At 46.4% G+C, this 22,783-nt stretch overlaps 1 protein-coding gene across 10 annotated transcripts in view; it reads left to right on the forward strand.

Annotated features, from left to right (window-relative positions):
• The window catches only part of LOC137591368 (nck-associated protein 5-like), a 107,158-nt gene that overhangs the window by 35,831 nt on the left and 48,544 nt on the right, over positions 1 to 22,783 (forward strand). For 9 of the 10 annotated variants that reach the window (XM_068309301.1, XM_068309302.1, XM_068309303.1 and 6 more), the window contains one exon: positions 16,071 to 16,134. In XM_068309301.1, coding sequence (XP_068165402.1) covers positions 16,071 to 16,134 — 64 coding nt within the window. Of the gene's footprint in view, positions 1 to 5,215; positions 5,679 to 16,070; positions 16,135 to 22,783 lie in introns of those variants that run through there. The other variant, XM_068309309.1, reaches the window with a different exon arrangement.

A 22,783-nucleotide genomic window follows, 5' to 3' on the forward strand; every position in this document is an offset into this window, starting at 1 on the left:
ATGAAGCTTATGAGAGGAAAAGGTTAGAGGAACGGGTTAATGAAGCCTTTTATTGATGCTGCCTCAAGGTCATTTCATAGCTCTTTGTGGCGCTCCATTCCCATGCATAGCACACACAGGAGTACTCAGGCAATGATATGGTGTGATGGTATTCCTTCTCCACATATCACTCACCATAAGCCTTCGGTTTCTCTCCGGATGCATTGAAGGTTAAGTAGGAAGCCAAGCAGCTGTCTAATGCACTTATTCTGACTCAAAATCTATACTTAGGGTAATGGATCTAACCTTTCTCTGCAGTTCCCGTGTTGTAATAAACAATTTTTATTGGCGTCAGCTGGGTCGCTGTGGTTTCACAACATGGAAATGCAGTGTTTTACTGGAGTTGTGATACGTACGCTTGGCATTTGGACTCAATGGAGTATTATCCAAATTCTTTGCAGCAGTCAACTGTGTTTAATGGCTAATTACCACTGCTGTTTGTCTGAGTTCTTAGACACTGATGTATGAACGTAAAAACGTCTTGTACTCTGAGAAAAGAACTTCATGCATCGGCTTAGATTATAATGCTATTTATCTGATTTCAGTCACTCTACCATTGTCAGCAATATCTTTCACTAATTGAATAGCTCAGGTCTATTAACTTCTCTGCAGTTTCACTCCATGGTGCAATGAAAAGGTTTTTTGTTTTTTTTTAATCAAGATCAGCTTCAGGAGAATGTGCCAGGAGTCCTTTTGTGCCCATGAAAGCATGGAGTTATTTTGACTAAATCATGAGCTGCACAGCGACTTGGAAAACATCCCCACATTAAGATAAGACGAGCGATAGATCCTGTGTGGTTTTTTATTGTTGATAGATCCTGTATGGTTTGAATTGCTGATATATCCTGTGTGGTTTTGGCTGGTTTAATTCAGTGTTTGCACCCGTGCTATTCACCTCCAGCTCAGGGCTTGTTGGAAAACATCCTCTCACATCTCTGAGGAAACAGGAAGGGGTGAAAATTAGTGAAACTCACAACATTTCAGTGTCCTGCGAGTCTTTGATGATGTCATTTCTCTGTCTGGGTAACCTTTTTTGTCTCCTTTTGGTAGATATTTATTTAGTTCATATTAAACTATTAGAACTGTTAGATTTGTGTCATAACTTGCGTAATAAAGTAGTTGCCCAGTTCCAGAGACTTAATACCTCCATTTTATGGAAAGTTGTGTTTAACACGTGATTAAAGGTATTTCCTTCATTCCTCTCCTGCCACTGTTTTGCCTTTTTAAGGGCAAAAATAAATGCTTATGGGGAAAAAACCCACAAGGACCTCCTTGTGACTGGTAACAACAGGCTTTTGTTATTGTACAAACTCATTTTCAACCAGCAGAGAACAGTAACAGTGTGAGATAGCAGTAAATTAGTGGTATAATAGCCCCACTTATTCACTGTAATCACCCCAGGAATGTTTCGGTAATTCTTCAAGATTTACTGGAGATTAATTAAAGGTTTGCAAACTCCCTCAGCGCTAATCCTGATCATTCCAGTCTTGTTTGACTTCAAGCATTTCCTGAGTCAAGGAAAATCTCTCCTGGTGATGATGTTTCCCCGGACCACCATCCCAACTATCGTTCTGCCCATGTCCCACTCACCTTTCTGCACAGCTTAATTAAGCATGACGGGCTGCATTATCGCTTTTTCATTGTATTGCAGAGTTCAGAAGTTAAATGACACATGTTTAGGTGCTCACCAGCGCGCACACACAGTCTCTGGAGGGGCTCTTTGTAGTTCATGACCCATCATCTGATTTGCATCCTTATGGGCGATTGGATCCTGAGCACGCCCGTGTTGGGTAAACAAACACCTTGGCGTTTCCTTTCCTTGTCTTGATGCATAACCACCACCCACCCACCCAAAAAGATCGCAGCCATGTTGACGGCTAAACATCTTTTACACCAGATACTTTTCACCAGTCGTATCAGACATCAAATCTTTGTTCTCAGAAGCATGTCGCTTCTGAGAACAAATTGTCGTTGCTGGGGGGGAGACAGGCAGGAAACAAAGTTTTTCTTCTCCTGTGTAATTAACGTCTGTCTCAGGACACACACCTAGAAGTCGGACCGGTTGGGTAATCCTGACACATCCTGTCTCCTGTGGCCCCTGGTAGTCACCCAACCCAACAGTCTGCAGGGGATCCACGTCAACATGTGGCTGATGGCTTGAAAGGCAAAGTTTGGCTTCACAGCAGATCTCAACTAAGAATATTTATAGTGCACAGACATGAGAGAAATGTCTGTCAAGAGTAATTATGAAGTCATTAAAATCAAAATCCAACTGCTTCCCTTTTTAAGAGATGCACGACTAGATAACGCTGGCATGTAGACTGTCTGGGTGCTCCACCGCCCCGGGCCGCTCAGACTGGAGTCCGACGGAAAGCCCTGTTGTAATTCTGGAACTTCTTCAATCACATGATGATTGGAGATGAACGCCCACATTAAATAATATGAAAAACCCTGTAAGATACAATCGACTGCGACAGGTTAACTGTTCAAAACCATAAAACGGCTCAATTTAACTTAATCTGGAGCAGCCATAGTATTAATGTACCACATTTATTGTAGTGCATCAATAATTCAACATGCTCTTCTTCAGCATTAGTGCCTTCAGGCCATTACGCAGCAACATAGATAGATAGATAGATAGATAGATAGATACTTTATTAATCCCGGAGGAAATTGCATATATCCACTGCTCAGACATTACTTAACAAATAATACTGGATAAACACCAGGAGAAAAGGAAACACTGACATCACAGGACATTGTCGTTGCTGGGGGGGAGACAGGCAGGAAACAAAGTTTTTCTTCTCCTGTGTAATTAACATAATGAAATAGAGGCCCAGTTCAAGAATAAAGCACTTCATAATGAAACAGAAATGTCTGCAAAGTTTTTACCACAACAGTGATTTTCTCATTAATTTTGTTGATTGCGCGGGAAACTTTAAAGTCATTCCATAAATTGCGGTGGATGTTGTTAGACAGTGTCTAAACGTCTCTGCATCGACTAACCCAAGAATTCAACCTCGTTGTTCTGGTCAAACTTTCTTTTAGTCCTGCAGAGGGGAAACTTTAGAGGATTCAAACATCCATGGAGTTTACGCTCGGAGGTTCCCCTTTGTGTGCATACAAACACACACTCAAACACACAGCCACAACCAGACAGACCACCCTGCACTCCATTAGAAATCCATATCGACCCGGCGTCCCTCCAGCCACTGTCCTAGCACCATCCTGTCCCCCCCCTACCCCCCTCACTTCCCTGTGGAATGTTAACCTAGCCTGAAGATGTGTGTGTGTGTGTGTGTGTGTGTGTGTGTGTGTGTGTGTGTGTGTGTGTGTGTGTGTGTGTGTGTGTGTGTGTGTGTGTGTGTGTGTGTGTGTGTGTGTGTGTGTGTGTGTGTGTGACAGTGGTGGAGCCAGGCTGACTGTGTGGGCGGCCGAGTGTTTCCAAACAGTGGAATCTGTCACTGACACCCTGGCAGAGCAATAAGTAGGACCTTAATGAGCTCAGCAGATCACTCAGCACACACACACACACACACACACACACACATGTGCTCATAGGTGAATGCATGAACATTACAAATGCAGACAGCAGATACAACCTGCATTAACGCGACACCACTGCTACCAAATTTGTCCAAATTTGTCCAATCGTCACCCCGTGGACCCGAGCCATCGCTCAGCGATTCGCCTCTTGATCCAATTAGAGCCAGGCTGCCCTCGATATTTCTTGATTACGCTGCACATGCATACGTCACTGCTGACTCAGCCTTCCATTTGTCTTTTTTAGCCAAAAGGGACAATGGCGTCAAATTGGTGACCACCTGTTCCTGGAATCAAAGCACCCGCGCTTCTGTATTCAGAGACAGCTGCACTTATGAAAAACACAATTACCCCTCTACACGTTCGTCATAAATGCAATAATCAGATGCGGTAATTTCATTCTGAATTTTCAGGATGATAAATGGGGGTGTTTAAACCAGCTGATAACGACTTCCTGTCGGACTTCTGATCATCCCTCGCCATTGAGGAGTCGTTCACACATTTATCTCCAAGCTTCCTCCACCTTTCGGCTGAGAGTGTTCTGGTCTCTTCTGCCCCCCTCCACTAATTTTCTCACATGGTTAGTGTCATTGTTCTTTTGGACATTAGTGACAGTGAATGTGGGGCAAAGTGGCCGTGATGGCCCCGGCTCTAAGTCAGCCCTGTCCTTTCTTTCCCCTCTTTAACTGAGCTCCTGTCACCGGGACCCTTTTAATTCCCCCTTTCACCCCTCTGGTGCACACCCCCTTGTGCAGGGGTCCTATTGGGGCCCAAACAAAAGAGGGTGTCCCTCCCCACTCTTCCTCACTCCCCCTTGCCTCCTCATCTCCCTCGGCCCTGCCGGGTGTCCTGCCTGGTTGGGGCTGTGGGCTCCGGGCTGCAGGTTGTCATGGCCATTCAGCTGAGACTGATTGTGATGGCGGCAGATGGGCCGGAGCCCGGTCTGTCACTCGGGCCGGGCAGAACCAAGCACTTCCCCTCTTTCTCACTCAGCCTTTCTTCTCCCCTCCAGCTTTCAGATCCTCTTCTGCACCCTCTTGATCTCTTCCTCGGTTGTCCTTGTCTGTCTTTTTGTCGGCGGCTTCTCTTTCTTTCTTGGTGTTGAGCTTTTTTTTACCCAAGTGAAAGTGTCCAGCCGATGTTTTCAGATTTATCAACTGCAGACTGTTTTATAAAAAGCTCAGCCTGATAAGGACACCTCTTAAAACCAAAGCTTCGGTATCTGTGAAACAAAGTACTCATTGTTTTTCCTAACAGCAACTAAACCCTTTTCCAAAGGCCTCTGACCAGGGGTCTAAACTTTTCTTTGCTTAATGACCTCCTTTAGATTTGACTAGGACCCTCTATGACCTTGAAGGCGACACCTTTCAGCTTTTGATTTCTCCATCTCTTGTCTATCCTCTTTCTCCCCAGTTAGAACATCGCAAGCTCGCTGCCTCTTCCCTGTTTGCATTGCCTTGTTGGCGTTAAACCCCCCTTCCCTCTTGTCACCCCCAAAAATCTACTCCTCCTCCGTACAAACCCCCACCCTATCCTCGCTTCTACCTCCCCTGAGGAAAGAGCCACCTCCGCAGAGAGCAGCCGTCTCTCTGAACACATGTTAAATGTCTCGCGAAGCCCGAGGAGGAAGGCAGTCGCAGATCTAAAGAGGGAGAGATGCAGACGGAGACAGAGGGAGAGAAATATTCAGGGGAAAGATAAAGCCTGGAGGTGGGGTTGGGAACGGGGAAGGCAGGCAGAGGAGCTCCTGGAGCTTTGGAGAGTGGAAGTAGGAGAAGAGTGGACGTATCGTGAAGGAGGAGAGCAGCCGAGGGAAGCCGTGTCGGCCAGATTGAGAGAGACAGGGAGGGTAAAGGACAGCAGGAGGAGGAAGGGTATTTGAGGGAGCGTTGAAAAGAGCAGGAGGACGGGAGGAGAGCTCTCAGTCGGCAGGGAGGCGGGCTGGCAGCAGCGTAGACCCAGCACTGCTGCATTGTGGATGTAAACTTTATCGTCTGTGCTGTCGGTGGGTAGCAGCTGCAGAGCAGGAGGGAAGCGTGCCGGTGGATTACCATGCGTGTCCTCTGAATGCACCAGGATGCTGCATCTCCACCGGGGTAAGAAGCAGACAGTCGTCAGCATACATGACACGACAAAAATGGCAAAATATATATATATATACTGATATATATATATGTATGTTTGTGTATATATGTGTGTATATATATATATAATATGCAACAATTGCTGTCTTGCTGTTTTTCTTGCTTTTGAGTATCTGAGAAAAATGCATGCACACTCATCTTTGACAGACGCATAATTCAAGAAGGGCTTAATGATTTTTTTTTGCCCCTGCTGCACCTCCTACAGCTGTCTTTACTTTGTCCTGAGCTGCAATTTTCCTAATAATCCCCCGAGGAGGTGGTATATTTCACATACAGCGCTGCTCACTGAGCCTTTTACACTGAGCCTGATTAGCCAGTAGTAGAGGGATTTGCGTGTCCTGTTGCTTGTGGCAACAGCAAGGGGCCACGGCGCTCAGTAAACCACTTTGATTCCAATTGATAACAGAAGGAAACGGATACCCGTCGTTTAAGCAGAGGTAAAACAAGCCAGCGTCGCAGGGGATTTGTGTTTTGCAGGAATGCATGTCCTTTTCTTTCTCTATTCTCACTCTCTCTCTCAGGCAGATTAAGATTTTCGACCCAGCCCACTAATCCCATACTGAAATGACTGGTTTTAAACTGGGTGTGGATGCAGCTGAATGCTACAGAATATGGATTATGGGGATATAGCCTCTCTCTTATGACCAGCTTCTCTGCAGCTCCTCAGTCATGTGGCTTCAAGAGCTGCAGCACCGTCCAAATGCCAAAGACACAGCAGGTCAGGGGTCTTTCCTCATATTTACAAGAGACTAGCTGGGATGCCTGAAACTGTGGATCCTACATTTTTAGCTGAATTTGTTGTCTCTAAAAACAGAATAGCGAGGGAACACGAAACTGAGAGCATGGGAGAGTGGAGCGGTACCATCGCTCTCCTTCTGGTGTTGTCAAAGTGCCAGAGAAAAATGCCATTCTTGTCTTCTTTATGTTTTTTCTTTGCCTTGGGAACCAGAGCTTCCCAACATGAGAGCAAAAATAGTATTTGTCATGTCGAGAATGCATTATAACTGGAAACCCTACAGAATGTCGCTGATATAAGTTCAATAGGAGGACAAACGGTTTGTTTCAAAGTGACATCTTCAAGTCTAATGAACAAGTCTCTCAGATGTTCTGGCTTCACACAACAACACCGCCTTTTTGACTGTTTTAGCTACGGTTCTTGAACCATTCATTGTTGGTGCCGTGTCATGAACCAGCCTGTGTTTCCAGCAGTTTTTTAGCAGAGCAAACACTATAATTAAGGATGCATCATCGGAGGGTGTTGCGCAATGCACAAGGGAAGTAAACCACGGCAGCCAAGAGGGCACATTGCACTTATTACCTACAGGCTTTTGTTCTGCTCCGTTATGCTTTTGTTCCAGATGTTTGTGACTTATTTTTGGTTAAACTGCTACCAAATGTTCAGAATCCGGTCCTCAAAGGTCCGCATTTCATTTTGGTGAAAAATAACCAAGAAGGATAACTATTTGTATTTGTACCAAAGCCTACAGTTTGTCTGTTTTGGCCAGTTTCTGGGATTCATTGTGCGCAGAACAGCAGTCGGCGATATCATTCCACAACCAGGGCAGATGTGTGGCTACACTGGGCAGTTTGAGCCTTCTGCCCTCTGAAACCTACCTGGGGATTACCGGATAAGAGGATTGCCAAGTGGAGGGATTTGATTTTATAGAATTAAAATTGTAATTCTCTCTATCCTAGCCATGCAGCAGTGCAACCATTTCTCCACATTATTATTTTCCCTGCCATGTTTTTTTTGTGCTTTACCAACGCATCCATCTGTCCCACATTTACACAGCTTTGATTGTAAATTCATGAAATATGTGGAATGCCAGAAATGTTCTCTAAAAGCGATGCTTCTGAGATCCTCATCAGTTTCAACAGGAATTAAATGGTGGGATGTTTTTGGATGCTAGTTGCTTTACAGGCTGGCCCCACTGGAGAGATGTCGCCCTAAATGCCGGTCCAACCCCAACAGGTCCGACTGACATCTCAGTCACTTCTTTTCTCACTCCAACACATCCGATTTTCCCAACCTTTTCCTCCTACCTTTTGGGTTCTTCCCGGCATGAGGCATTCTGTATTTGGTGACCCCTGGCCCGCATATTGGGTCCAGGTCAACCTGAATTACTGAGGAATGTTCCGCTGTTCAATGGCTGACCCTGTGGGGCTCAGCATGGGTGCACTTCCCCTTCATTGACAGCCAGGGGACTTTCATTTTCAGCAAGGGGAAGGGGGGGGGACTCCTTCCAGAAAACTTTCCCATGTAATTCCAACTGTCTGTGCGGTGTTCTTCGGTACTGTGGAGCCATGAGGCAAAGCAGCCAGTTTAATGATGTGTATGCCTGAGCCTGGTTGAGACGCTCTGCTTCTGTGACTGCAGGCCATCCAGCTCAATTAAGGGTGCTTTGAATGCATTCCTCCCTGTTAGTCTGCACTACATTTATCTTCCCCCCTTGAACAACACATGGGAACTGTAAAAACAGTCCTCCCAAGCTGTTTGGGCTGGTATGAACCTGCTATTGCAAACACATCATCTGGAAAAAAAAGCGCAACTGCTCAATTATGGATTTTGGACGTTTTGCCGGGTTGCACATTTTTCATTCAAAGAGCCAGAAGACATTACATTCCTGCCGAAGCGTTGTCTTTCACTGAATGTTAACGAGTTTCAAAATCCAGAATAATGGGGCTATCCGATGTCTTTTCTCTGTGTCTCCTGCTGGCTTAACTTAGAGTAATGTCACTCAGGAAAAACATTAAGTTTAATGGTCCAATACAATTTATAACCAATGAAAGATTTTTATTTGGTAGCTATCAATGGCTTATTGCATGAATTGCCTGGAGACAAAACTCTGCCCAGACACTCCTGCTGACTGTTAAGTGATGTCATTAGGGATGAAGCATTTTTGCGGTTTCTAAATGGATGAACGTGCCTCATGTGAGTTCAACAAGGTGCGAAGACTTGTGGACTGTTTGCACATTGACTATTTTTAAATTGCCACCGTTAAACAGTTTTCCAGTCAGATCTGGTTTAAATGTCTTCCTTTGATCAATGACAGATATAAGAAGAAGCCTGTAAGCAGGTTTTTTTTTAATATTCATACCTGAAAAACACACAAATGTTTGAGTAGTTGGGAAATAAAATCCCCAAGTTGGATGTGTTTTTAGGTCAGAGACATGCATGCCAAGAGTTTACGAGATAGTATAGTGTTAGCATGTTATGGAACATACTTATACTCCGCCTTACTACTGGCACACTTTCACAGTCGCATCTATGTCACAAGATGAAAGCAGTCAGCACACAATTTATGAACTCTGCCTCTTGTTTCATATTTCTCTCTTTGTCAGGGTGATACTTTCAACAGAGCGAGGCGTTTATGAGGTCGGAAAGGGGTTAGCGTCGTATTTGAGGGTTGCGCGGGGCGGAGAGTGTCAACAAAGCCTCAGCTCCCTGCTATCGTGGCTGTAAATCAGAGGATAATAGTGTCAGAAACACGCAGGACTCCGTCCAGCGGCTGGACATGTTGGCACAGCTGGAAAGGAAACGGACGGAGCTCACCTTCATGCAGTAAAACTCTTTTCCAAACACATCTCTGGTTGTATTTAAGTTCTTCTAAGCCATTTGGTGAAACTCTTTGCTTGGAGTGATTTACAGCGACTGCAATAACCTTTTAATTGCTTTGTTGCCAGCATGCCAGAGTGCCATAATGGGCGTGCTATGACAATATCCTCCATGCCTGACTGAAAGAACACGGACCAGAGAAGGACCACACTGTATTTGGCTCTATTTTTTTCTAGATGCAGTGCAACAAATGAAACTGAATGCATAACAAGTAATATCTGTCTGCAGCACATATTCAGGTAACAAAGCAACAGCTGCTCAGCAGCTTCAGCTCACAAACAGGCATGAACCGGGGTTGGGTAGCGCTGGAGATGCCAGACCTGTGGTTGAAGTCCTCCTGTTTACCGTATCTTTGTTTCTATTGTGTGTGCGTGAAGCGCTCATTTGTCTGCCTTTGCAAAGGGCTACTGTTTGCCCACCTCTCTGGAACGATGTGTTGACAGCCCATGTAAAACGCCCTTCAGCCTTTGCACGGTCTCCATGAGTCAGCAGAACATTCTAGCACTGCAGTAAATGCGAGTCTCTGTTCTCCAGTTACTTCGTTCCAGGCCAGTCGGGGTGCGAAAAGCCGAACAGTGGATGAAATGTGTCAAACTCTTTAAATCCAGTCTCATACAGCTGTTAATCTAAATGTTTGGCAATCAGTACGTCAATTTATTCCAAGTTGCACGATGCAGGATTTCCATGACATCATGTTCATGTCGCCATTGAGTCTAGAAGCATTACAAATGTTTTCTTGCCGTTAGCTGCAGTTGGGCAACCCAACGTCGGGACTTGTTCCGTTCAAGCATCACTTTGTGAGTAAATCTGCTGAGAGCTGTAGCAAAGACAAAAACAGGTTTCATTATTTATCTGAACGCACCCCGAGAAGTCAGGTAAACTCCTAAATCACGAGGTAATTGTTATCCACTGTGAAGAGGGCCTCACTTAAACCCAATTACGTGCCAGAGTTTATGCCTACAGCGAGGCAACTGTCAGCAGAACAACTCAAACACACATGCACGTTATCATTATATCGGTTGGAATGCAAATGTGGGGATTGGAATGCCTTTTGTCGAGCTGGATTTCAAAATAAGGGCACGTCTGAGGTGTTTTTTTAATCTCTTCTGGGCCGTGAAATCACTCCATCATATCTGTGGTCGTTCAGGTCCAGCAAAAGCGTCATCCGTCTTTTATGACTTATAAAAGATTCAGAATCGTGCGTCGAGTGTGTGTGTGTCTCCGCATATCTCTGCTAGTGTGTTTGTACATGTGTGCTCATGCATGTGTGTACAAGTCGTCTCCCTTTGCACGTTGGTGTCTAACCCCGTCTTTCCTTCTCCTCCTGCCTCGCCGTGACGAACTATTGCTGCAAACAAGGCGATCGGGTGCTGCAGCCATTTTTAAAGCACATCTGCTTATCTGCAGTGTTTCATTGGGTCTGGACAGGAATGCGTCTGCGGCTTGGAAACAATTGAGGTCAGGCCCCCGCTCATAGAATAAAAAAAACATTTAGGGAGACAGACAGTCAGGCTGGGGTATTCCACGCTTGGCGAGAACATTCCTCAGAGCTCAAGTGAAGTCTCGGAGGATTCCTAATGTCTGATTTCTGCTGCTTCAGAAGTTTGAAGATCAGATGTTAGCCTACAAAGTCATGCACCGAAAATTGTCGCCCTGATGTTTACAAAGACAAATCATTTCTGCAGTCTTCTAAACGTGGAGAACGTTTGCTGTCAAGTTTCACCGTTGTAATTAAGACTTCCAGAGTTTAGGACTCGAAGTTATCACGGAAACACACAAACACTCGCAGCATGTTGCTGCAACATGTTGTTGACTTTGGAGAAACTTTGCTAATGGTGATCATCTCGACTAAGCGGCGGTGCACATGTGCAAAGTCAAACACATGACATCATCCATTCAGAGCGAGAATGAAGAATACAGAAGTTACATCCTCCGATGTAAGACCAGGAATTCTTTGTCGCCATGACTACAAGGTTATCCAGAAAAACGTTTCTGATGAGCTGAATCTGAGAACGTTTTCTGGAAAGCGTTAAGGAAGTCATGTTGTGCAGAAATCTGGTTTTCTCAGCCGGCGAAGGCGTCTCCGGGCCGCGTGGCGGCATGAAAAGGCGTGCGTTCTTTGTGTGCCTACAGTAGAGTCTCATCGCATTTCACCTCGTCAATAATTGATGGTGAGGTACGGCTGTGCCTGTCTGACTGGCTGGATGGTGGGGGGGTTTTCAGGGTGCTGACATGTGGCTCCTGTTTTTCCGCTGCCCCTTCGGTTGCAGACGGAGTCCGATCCTGGAGATGTGTCAGGAAGCCGGCGGTGGGATCAGGACGCCGTTCAGCATTGGACCCACTTGATGGATAGGGACTGATTGAACGGTCACAGATGTGGGAACCCCGCCCCCCCGGGAACCCCCCACCCCCACCCCCTCAGATGCTCCAAACAGATGAAAGTGTTTTCACCGAGAGCTGATTTTGATTCCATCTCAATGTTTGGTGCGCTTGTTAAAGTCCATTGGAAACAACACTTTGATGACGCTGCATGTGTCATTAATAACGGGATAAATGCAAGATGTTGAGGCAGGATAATAAAATTACTACAATTACAGCTAAAGCAAAAAAAAGTCTTAGTTCTTGAATTAATCATGTGAATTTGGAACTTTGAAAAGCCTCAGGTTGACGCAGCCATTTCTCATCGCTCCAACTTCTCTTTTTCCTGTCGAGTCGGATGTTATCGCTCAAACGCCACGTTAGCTTACTGTCCTCGGCTGGAGGCTGGGGGGGGTTCTGGTTCGGTGCAGAGGGTTACTGAACACAAGCTGCAGGAGGATTAAGTAGGGAATGATCGGTTGGGTCAGGTCCCCCCAACAGGATGGCCTCCACGCGCCGGGGGGGTCGCGTGCACATCAGGGCTCTTAACTCAGCAGGAAGACAGATGCTAATACATAAATGCATGGCATCTCTGCTCTCATCCAAACATTTGTGCACCCCCCCGGCCGCTTTGTGTATATTTGCGGTTCGGAACGATGGAGATGTTTAGCTGGCCTCAAGCCTCGATGACAATATTGGAAAGATGTTTAGAAGATGTTTATATTTATGCATCTTTTCTACATCCTGATGCCTGCATTCATGTGGATGTGAGTGACCACTGCAGCGTGGAGGGAGTTTAATCTGTTAACATGGTTCTGTACAGAGGAGGCATTAACTATGATAATGACACTGTTACAGCACTGCAAGGGCAATAGGAAACCAAAAGACAAGAGCCAGCACTTTTCCTCTTTCATTATGAGCTTAAGAGCCGACGATGTTCAATGGATTAAAGCACCTGTATGAAGCAGCGACGAAAAGTCAGCTAGACGTCTGCCTCCCACAATGCAGTTCAAAGCGCACGGGTCCAACGTGTCGGCTCTGGTCGGCTAACGCTCCCGGCGTGATTGATCCTCCCTCAACCTCGACAGATCGTGTCTTTGCATGCAGCCGCCGCCGTGGTGCTCTGAAGCAAACAGTCATCTGGGAAGCGTGAGAGGCGTTCACGGGGGGGTGGAGAGCAGGAAACATGGTTGATGGAGAACGAATGTGGCGAGGATCAGTGTCATGATGGCTGTCTGTTGGATGAACTCAGACGAGGGATGTTGGGCTTTTGATGCTGCAGGAACGGCTTGTGGAAATGAGGGAATGGCGTGTAAAGTAAACGTGGGTGGACGGCAGACGTGTCAGTGGAAAACATCAGACCTTACCTCATATCTCCAAAGTTTTAAAAAGTCCATGCCTGTAGGTCTATATATACAACTTTATATTAAAATCTGGATTTGCATAAATAAAAGGCAGGTGCAGCATCACAAAATGTGGGCGTTGGCTTCGGCATCCACTGAGTGCCAGGTCCCCCCCCCCCCCGCCAAATGCCTCTGGTGCTACCAGGTGAGTCCAGGTCACTGGGAATCGCTGGAGGTCCATGTTGACGCTGCTGTTGATTGGTTGCCGGAGTTTACTCAGCCGAGCTTCATGTTGGTGCTCAGAGGGGAAGAAAAACAGCGTGGGGGGGAGGGGGCATGAGCGATCAACTGTCAGCTTGAGCTTTCATCACATGATCGGATGTATAGGATCAAGGCAAGGATGGCAGCTTGAAATAATTCCCATTCAGTCACAGTCAAGTGTTAAACGCACACCGTGTGCGGCGTGTAGAGCAGGTCGACTCGTTGGCCAGACTTTCCAGCCGTGTTTCTTCGTCCTACTCCTCTTAAAAAGCGTAATTGCGCTTCATTCTGTCTCGTGTCGTTTCGGTTCTGGTCGGTCCACTCGGTCGTAACAACGTTTTATTCTCTCAGGTCAGGGATTCAAAATTGTGTCCAAGAAGAAGACGAACATGTCCAGAAACAGAAGCGGTCAGATGATGGAGTGGGCTGTAAACAGGCCTCGGGTTAGCCAGACTCATTAGATGATGAAATGAAGACCGGTGGGTTGGGCTTATTGCACTTGGCGAGGCTTACCTTTAAGAGGTTATTACAGTCATTAAGAGCTTGCTTACTTATGATTTTTACCTCCAAATAAAGTTTATTTAATGTGGAAAATTGTGGGGTTAATCGTTGGAGTGCTTCGTTAAAGTGATGTTGTGTTCGCTCATTACTCCTCTGTTTTCACAGCCATTAGAAACATTACAAAAAACCCAGACTGGAGTTGTTGTAGTAAAACTCAATTAACCCACGAGTAAAGCCTCCGCGTTCACCCAACAAACAGCAAACCTCTCGACGCAACGGCCTGGGGGGGTCCAGTCCAACTGCATCCAGTTTGCACAGCTGGCAAAAGTTTGGGAAGCGAATGATTGGCAAAACATCTTGAGTCCATTTTAATGCAAATGACAAAGCAGGAATATGTCGACCTAAACGTTTTTACTGAGCGCTCCTCCAACACGTAACCCAACGCCAAACATCAGCAGCGGCGATTTTTACACCACCGTGTTCTGACTGGTGCCCGTCGCTGTAATTATGTTTAACACACAAGGTCAATTTGCTCTATATTTGGAGATGATGTTCTGGTTGGCTCCTGGAACATGCCTGTGTGTAAGTGAACACGCCTGTGTGTAAGTGAACACGCCTGTGCAGAAGTGGGCTGAAACTTAACCCCTTACGGGCTGACGCTCAGCCATAACACAGACTGGAGGTATGCCAGCCCCCTCCTGGTTAGCAAAACAATATGGAGTGAGAAGTTCCAGAGACCCCCCCCCCCCACCTCAATGCAGTTTCTTTTGCAGGAATTGTAATAGTTCAAGCAGACAGTGTGTCGTAATAGGAAGGAACACGTTGGGTAACCGGAACACGCATCAGTCACTTGTTAGCGCTGGTCATGAGCTGTCACACACACACACACACACACACACACACACATAGAACATCTCTCCTTTTCTGATTGCATGTTCCTACACACACGTTTGTGTTTGCCCAAACACACACCCTTCACCTCACAGGTCTTGGCACTTTTCCCCGACTGCCTCTTGGGTTTGTTACGCCAGTCTATAGTTTTTGCCCCGGTTGGTGGCAGTTACCTTGAGATGTGGATTTCAGGCCAGACGGTGGACTTTCCACCCAGCAAATGCCCCCAGCGAATGCCCCCAGCGAATGCCCCAGCGAATGCCCCCAGCTGTCTCTTAATCACCGGGGGTTTTCCCGGCAGGTAAGCCGCCCAGAAACAATGTTCTCTTGTCAAAGGCGACACCTAGACGTTAGTCATGAGCTGTTTCGGGGGAGTTGGGGGCAGGTTGGGATGGGGGTGTCTGAAGAAATGTGAGAAATGTGCAGGTGATTGTGATTACTTCTGGCTGTCTGCTGTATAAACTCCTTTATGAGGTCCCACGGTCTCACATGAGGTGACTCGGAGGGGAGGTTGATGTATTCTTGTGAGCAGAAGAGTCAAGAACAAAGCTTTGAGGGAAAGTTCATATTTCAGCTCAGACAGGAGATGACCTGATTTCTCTGGTTTTCTGTGATAGAAGTATAGGAAAAAGTGTTTTCTTTAGGTTTCTGCTAATTGATAAATTCCACAGATTAATTAGCTCTTAGAATAGTTCCTGACTCATAAATGTCAGGCAGCTCTTTCCAACACAACATTTAGTTCATTTGGTTTGGTTACTTTTACAGCAGTGATTTTATGTCTCTACTAATCCTTTGCTTGTGAATTAATGACATTTTATTTCACTCTGGTGGATTGTGAAGATTCCAGAGGCGATGTTTTGCTCCTCGACACATTTTTTTGTGAAAAGGAAAAAACACTGACAGGCTTTCAACAAACACGCCTCACCTTCCTGGAGCGCTGTTTCAGAGCCGTGCTTCAGTTTGTGGTGATACCTCAGGAGAGGCCAGTAAAACATGCTTCTTTATTATCCAACGCCAGCGCGCCAAGAGTTCTCCCTGTTAAAGCCTGGAATGCCCTCACGTGGGAAACGGATTTCTTTGTTTAGCCTGCTTCACGTGTTTCAGAGAGAGTGTTGTGAGTGTGAGGACGTTTCCTCCCTGCTATTTTTATCTGGACTGAACTCTTTGTTTTTACACGATGAGGACTTTCGACCCGTCGCATCTCCTCTGGGCTGGCTAAAAATCAGCCACGTCAAAATATTTAGGGTGCCGATGAAATGCACGAATGCTGTCATCAGGGTGAACTCTGACCCGACTTGTCTGTGTCACCCACCGAACGATGATCACATGTTGACTCACCCTCATTCTCTCTTCTGTCCCTCTTCCTCTGTTCAGGGAGAAGCTGGCCGTGGCTCGCCTGCAGAGGGAAGTCGCACGGAGCAAGAGCGAAGGAACGATGGTAAAGTCCAGTGGAGCTCCTCTCCTCTATAATCGTTTTCAAAGCCAAACAAACACAAGACGATGACATCAGTGACCAGAGGAGAAACATTTGAACCTAAAAATATAGTATCTGTGGATGGATGATGGATCAATCAATCATTCCAGACAATTTCTGGGATGAATTATCTTTATTCCCGTTGGCGTATTTGTTTATGTGGACGTGTGCAAACAGAAAGTCGGACAGCCAAGAGTTAACAAAGCAGAGCTCAGCTGATTACAACCTTAGGAGAGAAGCTCCAACCGCAGGCCCAGCTGGTCGACCGCACCCCGGTGACGCCGCCATGAGCGGCGGCAGGCCTGAAGCAAACCGGCGCTCAAAGGTCAAGGGACTCACTTTGTCTGATTCTTTATGGATAGCTGAAGGCGAGATGTTGGTTTTGCTTTCTAGTCTCTCTTCGTGTTGTCAAGGAGGTCACATGATGAGGTCAGATACGGGGCAGCGGCCCCCGGCGTCGGTCGGGAGTTCAGTCCATTGCTGAAGGCGCTTCAGTGCAGCGGATTTCTGCTGTCAGTGAGGCTTATTTTAAACACAGTCACACATATCAGAGACTTGTTTAACCAGGGGTTAAGGCAGGATTTGGCAGGTGTGGGTCAAACACTGCTGTAGCACCAAAGGCCAGGCTAATTCCTGGTAAAGCATGTGTTTGAATTCACATTTGGATCCTAACCGTAACCCCGAACCATAACGTCAAGAAAAAAATCGTGTAAACAAGAGACGAGATTCCAATCTGCTTTAATCATTCCCCAGATAGTTTCATGTTTTACCAACAACACCCACCTAGCCCAGCCAGAAACAGTTGGTGTTGGAACAGATTTATTTTATTATCAAAGGTCGGGGGAGAAATCGGAGGCTCGATCCCTGTGTTGACCCAAGTGTTATGGGGTCAGGAAGAGGAGGAGCCACCATGTAGGTGCTTTAGTTCACGGGTACAAACATTCGTTATATCAGTGACTAATTGAGAGGAAACAGAGATGAGGGCGTGTCCAGCTGGCCGTCATGCTTGACTTGTTTGCCGCGGCCTCTCTTGAGTTTTGGCATGAAAACGAAGACTGACTTTCACCAACTTCCCAGCTCTCGAAGTTGGAGTCGGATGCTGACAAATGGAAACAGTAAATATAAAGAGAAAAAGATTATTATGGGTTTATTACACCACATATTTACAGTTTGCACCTTTACCCGTACGCCATCAGTAACAATGGACAGCCGGAAGAAATAGCTGTCAGACGGCATTCACTCAGCTAAAGGTGACTCACTTTAAATGACGAACTGTCTCCACAGTGGAGAACATAAGTAGATTTTTCTCTTTCAACTTGTTGCCACACCTGTCAAATGATCTCCAATGATTTACTTCTTTCATACGTCTGACAGGTTGAACCAAAAAGTCCAAAGCCAACGCGATCAGTGCAAGAATACGGGACAAAACCAGTCTGACAGCACACAATCAGGACGTTCTGCCTAGTTTGCCTTTCGGTCTTTCTCATGGGAGTAGTTTGTTTCCATAGGACAAACAATCCAATCCAAACCCTCATGTCAACACGAACCAAGAAGAACACGCCATTGGCCACGCTGAGACTCCACCGAGGCCTCGCCGGTGGATGACATGCTAATTATTACTTAAAGAGGAGTTCATGGATCCACGTCTGCGCATCCACAGGGTTGGGAGGGATGAGTTATCTGTGCCAGACAGGAGGAGGGCGGCGGGGGGGTCGGAGGAAGAAAAGGAGGAGGGTGGGGGGATAGCACTAAGCTCCATTTGAAATTGGGATTATCCCCGTTGGAGTCCCCCTGGACTGTCTCTCCTGGCATTCCTGGGAGGCTTCGGCGCTCGGGTTCGGTCGTTCAATAGGAATGAAAAAGAAGCTGCTGCATCCAGGAGATAATTGTCAAAGTGCTGGCGGTGTGCACTGAGAGCTCCTCAGCAGCTATAGCCTGTGCCAGACCCCCACTATACCCAACGCCCACTCCGGTGCCCCAACCCCCATCTGTGCCTGCCAAGGGACCGATTAAATCAACCGTGGACTTTTGAAGTGGCTCTACTTCATCCTCGTCTTTATCCGACGCCACCCCTTAGCAGCCTTTATTCCCTCCCTTTCTGCATCCATTAGTGTTTTCTGTGTCACGTGACCAGAGCAACACAAAGTGCCAACCCATCGCAGGGGCATCTCCGCCGGGACGTCTTGTTCTGCACCATTACGACCGGGCGAGGAATGTTAAAGGCATCTTTACGATTGAGCGAGGCACCGTAGACTGCTATAATTTAATCCCCAGGTCTGGCCTGCAGTTACACATCCATGAGGGTACACGCTCCTGCATTAACAACACGCTTTATGGTGGAGCGCCTGTTTTAATTGGGTCTCCTGTTGAGAAACACGACGGCTACTGGCAGGACAGGAACACAGCGCTCTTTTGTTGCGGGATCTTTTGGGGTAATTGCGTGAGACTTCTTGAATAATTTGAAGGCGATCGGCGCTCGGAGTCACTTCATTGCAAATATGGCCACACAGGATGCACACAAGATGAATTTGATGCGATACGGTGCAAGAACCGCCAGATGGGGTCTGTTGTGGACTGCCATTAGTTTCTTGAACTCTATTAGGGTTTGGACACGGTGCCTCTTGGCCAAAGTCTTGAGAACTCTTTCATGGTAAACAGGTTTCCCGTCAGGTGTCTGATTGAGCACAGGTCCCAGTTAACTCCACTTCTTTCCAACAATCCTTCCTTGTCTGCTTCAAGTCAAGCAACTCATTCACGTTTGTCGCTGCTGTTGATTTTCCCTGGAATTCTTCGCACCCCACCCCAGATGGGCGTGGCGCTGGGCAGGGACGGCTGTCTCCCACTTCTTTTGATGTCACACGAAGTGCAATCCTGGGGCAGGATGCTGGTTTTCCTGTCGGGGGGGAGAACAGAAGGGTGCATGTTGGCTCGTAAAGGCAGCGCCGCCTGCACCGCGGAGGGGGCAGGGCTCTCTATTAAAAAGGCATTTAAACCGTTGGGTAGGATTATGACTGCTGGAAACGGCTGTGCAAACAACACATGAAGATAAACCATCGCGCTTTGAAAGGAACCAGCTTTATTTGACTTTGAGGTTTTTGTGGACACTCTTGCACACCTGAGCTTCAACAGATATGTTGCATTAGTCTTTTTGGCGATAAAGCAGAATGCATCGACTTTATGGTTGTAATCGTGGCATTCAGAAGTCAGATTCCTCCGGGGTATTTCATGTAGAAATGAAGTTAGGATAAGCGTGGAATGCCTGTGAATGTAGAAGGGAAATGGATGACAGGGTATGGTGAAAAAGGCCCCCCAGTCAAGATACGAATCAGCAATTTCTGTCCATGAAAGCAGATTTTCACGTGGTACGGTCTGGATGGATGCGACGCCCCTTCAAGTCCATTTTACTTTTGAAATCAGTTCCAGAAAACGATGGAATGCGTCTCTTTGGAGGTGATTTGATGCGGCAGCATTCAAATAAATTCCTTTTGACCATTCCCCGCTGGTAGGTTGAGGTGAATTCGGTTAACACGGATCTGCTTGTTGCTATTTCAGCATCAGTTGCTATTTCAGTTTGTTTCCTTGAAGACTTTAACTCAAAGACGAGTGAGTTTTCTTCAGAGGTGGAGCTTTTTTTAAAGTAACCATGGTTTGATGAAATCATTGTCTCTTTGACGCTGATTTATTAAGGTTTAACCTACTTTAAAAGAAGCACCTTTAGGATGGACATCTTTTGTTGCGTGCTTTCACGAGATAAAGGAAGGTTTTGAGTCTCCTAAGGGACGTGGAGAAAAGCTTTGGTCCTCGTGGCGCTCCACCGCTGAGGACCTTCATAGAGTTCCTGACAGCTGTTTGGGGACGCGTGACAGCGTGGTTTTGCGAGCTGAGCGGGACTCAGGTGCTGTCTCCACAGATTGGCCTTATCAACCAGGGACAGGGCCGAGGGCCCGAGCTGGGGGTCCCCCAGCGCTCTCCACATTCAGCGGTGACAAGTGTTGACAGCCGGGCCCAAATCGCATCTCCACACCGTCCCTCACCTACTCCAGGGGTGTGTGTGTGTGTGTGTCTGAGTGAATGACTTGGAGTGGAGTGGGGGGGGGCACTCTTGGCAATGATAAATGGGCCACACATATGATTTAGCATATTCCTGGGGTGTCTGTATTATTTGCCACACTGCCCACAGCTGTCTAAGAGAGAAGTGCTCCTCTGATAGAGCGGTTCCCCGTGATAATTGAACTGATGGGACCCGGGGGGCCCCAGGGGGCCCCAGAGGACCTGGACACACAACTTCCACTTTTAACAATTTCTACACCAAGTCATCAAGAAACATCTGCATCTGAGCCGTTGTTAATGAAGCGCTGGGCTCTTTGTTAGGTTTATAATAAAGACCATCACTGATGTTTCATGTGCTAAAACTATGGCTGTGTGGTTTAATGATTAGCATTTAGCTAGCTTAGCTAGCAAAGATTTGATTTCCATAATCAAAAGTCACTCCGTTTTTACTTCAATGCAAACAAAAGCAATAAAATCCCAAAACTAGCCTGTAAGCGAATTAAATCTAAATCTAAATCTTGCAGAATCTGAGTCTGTGTTTAGGTACTCACTGATCTGTCGTATTATGGAGCAGTATGCTGACTGCTATTAAGCTTGTGTTGACCTTATTTCAGTCATCTACCCAAAAACGCTTTTAATAGCCCAGCCTGGAGATGAGCAGTTAACGTGATAAATTAAATATTTAAATTCAGCTTTTCATCTCCTCATTATAAAAATACACATCTTGCGACGTGTACATTTTTCTTTTGCACATCTGATCCATGCAGACAAATCCTCCTTATGCTACACTTTCATTTGAATCCACACACACACACACACACACACACACACACACACACACACACACACACACACACACACATATGCAAACAAACAAGCCGGTGGCATGTTTTATTTATGAATGAAGAACCTGCATTGTGTCCCTGATGTTTGCTTTAGCGGCGAGCCAGAGAGCCGCTCCCGGCCCTTTGATTAGCAAAGAGCTGCAGTTGTGTGTGTGTGTGTGTGTGTGTGTGTGTGTGTGTGTGTGTGTGTGTGTGTGTGTGTGTGTGTGTGTGTGTGTGTGTGTGTGTGTGTGTGTGTGTGTGTGTGTGTGTGTGTGTGTGTGTGTGTGTGTGTGTGGTTGTGTGTGCGCAATGAAGGGATGTAGAGGCCCCCAGAACTGTGCCCCAAACCCTGCAGGAACATGGTTGCAGATGAACATACATGTGCTCTTAACTTGATAACCAGCGTTTCTTTTATGGACACCGTTGCTGCACAACAAGGAGAGGGTGGTCTCTAATTAATTTAGAGTCCTCCGTGGATCTTAGAGGGTATCGGGGGGGTTCGGGTCTTCCTGTAATTCGGTTCGGATGAATACCATTACCGTCTAATGCTGTCATTACAGAGGGACACTTCATTCTGGCCCCCGCTGCTCTAATATGATTTCAGACGATCATGAAGAAATAGAAAAACTGCACACACATAAAAAATATCTGCTGTTTGTTGCTCTCATTTATCTCCCGCATGCATAGGAATCAATATCGTCTCAAGCCGGCAACCTTTACATGTTGATGGTAATAAATTCTGCCATATCTAGATGGATCCATTTTTTTATCAGCCAGGAACTGAAAGCAGCCTCGTCTGTGACAGAGGTCAAATTTAATCCTGAAACACACCAGTCTGGTCTGCTTCCAGATATATGGCTCAGCAGACGGCTAGAAAATCCTGCCTGGGCCATTTTATAGATTACTCTATTCCAATTGATATTGCTTTTTTTTTTTTTACACACTATTGTCTGTTGCGGCTTTGGAAAAGCTCTGACCACCAGTTTTATTCCAGGAAAATGTCGCCCTCAGCAGGAAAAATCGGGAAGTGCATCCCTCAGTCCACATTCGAGGGCCGAGTCGTTGGATTGGCTCGAGTAGATGTTCCTGGAGAGAGTTGTCATGTTTTCATCACATCCCGCCTCGGTGTTGACGCAGAAACGTCGTCCCAGAATGCCACTGGAGGCGAGTCGCCTCTGTAGCTGCAGCTAAGGCTTATTAAAGGGTATGCTTTCAATTAGCATACCCCCCACCACAGAAAAAAAGACAAGAAGCCAGGGTAGACAATAAACATTTCAACCGAGACAAACCGTGATGCACTGCTTGAGCTTTCTGCACAAATATATGGTAATGTTTGATTTAATGGCTTTAGGCCTTGTTAAATCGCTGAAATTATATATCGAACAAAAGCAATTGAGGGCTTTTTACAACAACGCAGGCCGTAAATCCTGCGTTGTTATTGAGGTTGTTGGCGAGGCTCTGCCAGCAGACACACAGTGGTCTGTGGTTTATGCCTGGGGCTTTAGTTTAGGCCATGTGTGCAACAAAAATCAGGACTAAGGCAGTGCTTTTGTGCCAATCCAGGCCAACTTGCTCGGTGATACTGGACACATTAATGCTGGAAAGAAAAGGCCTTTGTGCTTGTTTGTAATGAGGTGAAACTCAGCTAAACTACTCGGTGCCGGAGGTTGCACTTGTAATGAGTGTCTTTTCGATGCCATGTTTGAATCATTACCAACTTTTTTTTTTTGTTTTGC

Source organism: Antennarius striatus, chromosome 24, assembly GCF_040054535.1.
Source record: "Antennarius striatus isolate MH-2024 chromosome 24, ASM4005453v1, whole genome shotgun sequence".
Taxonomy (NCBI): Eukaryota; Metazoa; Chordata; class Actinopteri; order Lophiiformes; family Antennariidae; genus Antennarius; species Antennarius striatus.